The 1,940-nt window shown below is 36.2% G+C and overlaps 1 protein-coding gene across 1 annotated transcript in view; it reads right to left on the bottom strand.

Moving 5' to 3' along the window:
- Window positions 1-1,895: 1,895 nt before the first annotated feature.
- Window positions 1,896-1,940, bottom strand: part of LOC103139690 (extracellular calcium-sensing receptor-like) — a 1,189-nt gene continuing 1,144 nt past the window's right edge. Inside the window, exon 4 of the mRNA XM_016672584.1 lies at window positions 1,896-1,920. Coding sequence (XP_016528070.1) covers window positions 1,896-1,920 — 25 coding nt within the window. The remainder of the gene's footprint in view (window positions 1,921-1,940) is intronic.

Raw genomic sequence — 1,940 nt, 5'->3', positions numbered from 1 at the left:
CTGTGATGGAAGAAAATTAATGATGTAATAATGGCCAGAAAGGCTCCACAAACAGAAAATACGGCCAGGATAATTGACAGGACTTCGTTAAAGGAAAGAAACTCCACAGGTTTGGGAAAACAGGCATCTCTCTTTGCATTTGACCAGAACTCTCCTGGACATGGAATGCAATCAGGAGAATCTGAAAATAAAGTTATAAATGGTTGTTACTCCTTTACTGTTTGATGTTGCAGGTTTGCAGGAAAACATTACAATCACCTGTCATATTACTGATCTCTCCTTCAGGACATGGTATGCAGTCATAGCAGCAGATTGGTTTTCCTTTCTGCAACACTTTACGAGTTCCTGGAGGACAACTCTCTGAGCAAACAGAGACTGGAACCTGAAACAAAACAAAAAAAAAATAGTTAAACATATGATTTCAAGAAGATGAGCAATGTTGCACTCTTTTCATTACTTGCATGTCTCCATCCAACCAGGTTAGATTCTTGTAAATGCGAAACTCCTGGCCTTTGGGCAGTGATGCATCATAGTACCCCACTGTTACCAGTTCAATAATCCCACTCTCACGTTTCTGCCAGTTAACAACATCATATGAAGCCACAGGGTCTCCATTAGCATCAAATGACACATGGTAACCATTCTGGGTAAAATTTACTCTCTTTAGCTCAGTAAAAACCTGACAAGATATAAATCACAATAATTAATGAAAATGAGCAATGAGAAATTCAACAACACTGAAATAGCAAAGAAAGATTTCTTTATTCCTGATCAAGAGAAAAAAATATTTTTAATATCATTTCATCTCACCTGATTTAAGTCAAACCCTTTTTGTTTCTTACAGGTAGTAGTGAAATTAGTTTCCTGACACACTGCAGTGTGAATAGCATGTGCTATGGCATAAACAGCCTTGTACACCATGTTGGTAATTCTGAATTTAGACGTTTCAGTAAACGGGATCTTGAGAGTCACTAAGTCTTCAGTTCCATCACAAAGCCTCTTTTCTTTAGAAAGAGCTAAAATTAGGCAAAGAAAAATAAAGTGTTATTATAATTTAATATTGATTTTATAGTGATTCTTTCAGCATTTCAACTTAGTTATACTTATTAACCTTAGGGAAATGAGAGGTTTAAAATTATTCACTGTAATATGAATATTGTATATCTTGTAACATCATCAAAAGACTTATAAGTATAATAAAATAACCCATTATCATTTCACAAGTTGTAAGAAATACAGTTTTCTGTCTAAAGAAAATGATCAAGTTTGAACCTTTAACCATANAGTTTCCTGACACACTGCAGTGTGAATAGCATGTGCTATGGCATAAACAGCCTTGTACACCATGTTGGTAATTCTGAATTTAGACGTTTCAGTAAACGGGATCTTGAGAGTCACTAAGTCTTCAGTTCCATCACAAAGCCCCTCTTTTGCAGAGGCATCTTAAAAAGGAAAAAAAAAGAAGACGAAAGTGTTGTCATACATTTGTTTTACATGATAAATCCTTTAGAGTTTCAGCTCAGTTACACCTATTAAAGTCATGCATAAAATGATCTTGAAAATTACTGTGGGATGAATATCATATAAAATACATAGTAACATCATTGAGTTAATTTTGAATATCAGTAGAGGACAGACATTGATTTCTGTATAAAATATTTGATTTTTTAAATTTTTATTCTAAGTATAATTTGGAATTGATCATGTTCGTTTCTCACTTTTCGTCAAGCTGCAGTTGAATGCTTCCTCCCAGAAGTCTGTGAGGACGGAGGAGGCGGCTACTTCAGAGGGAGACAGACGCAGCAGGAAGTCTCCAAATCCAGGGATGACAGATTGCTGAATAGCAACTCCAATGGCTCCTGCACAGAAACTGAATCTCATCAGCTGAAGGTCTGTTATCCCCCCCTCTCCTCCAATCCACTGACGAGGAGGAGAAGGTT

The sequence above is a fragment of the Poecilia formosa genome, unplaced genomic scaffold, assembly GCF_000485575.1.
Source record: "Poecilia formosa unplaced genomic scaffold, Poecilia_formosa-5.1.2 Scaffold63, whole genome shotgun sequence".
Lineage (NCBI taxonomy): Eukaryota > Metazoa > Chordata > Actinopteri > Cyprinodontiformes > Poeciliidae > Poecilia > Poecilia formosa.
This window is presented reverse-complemented; position numbering and strand designations above follow the sequence as displayed.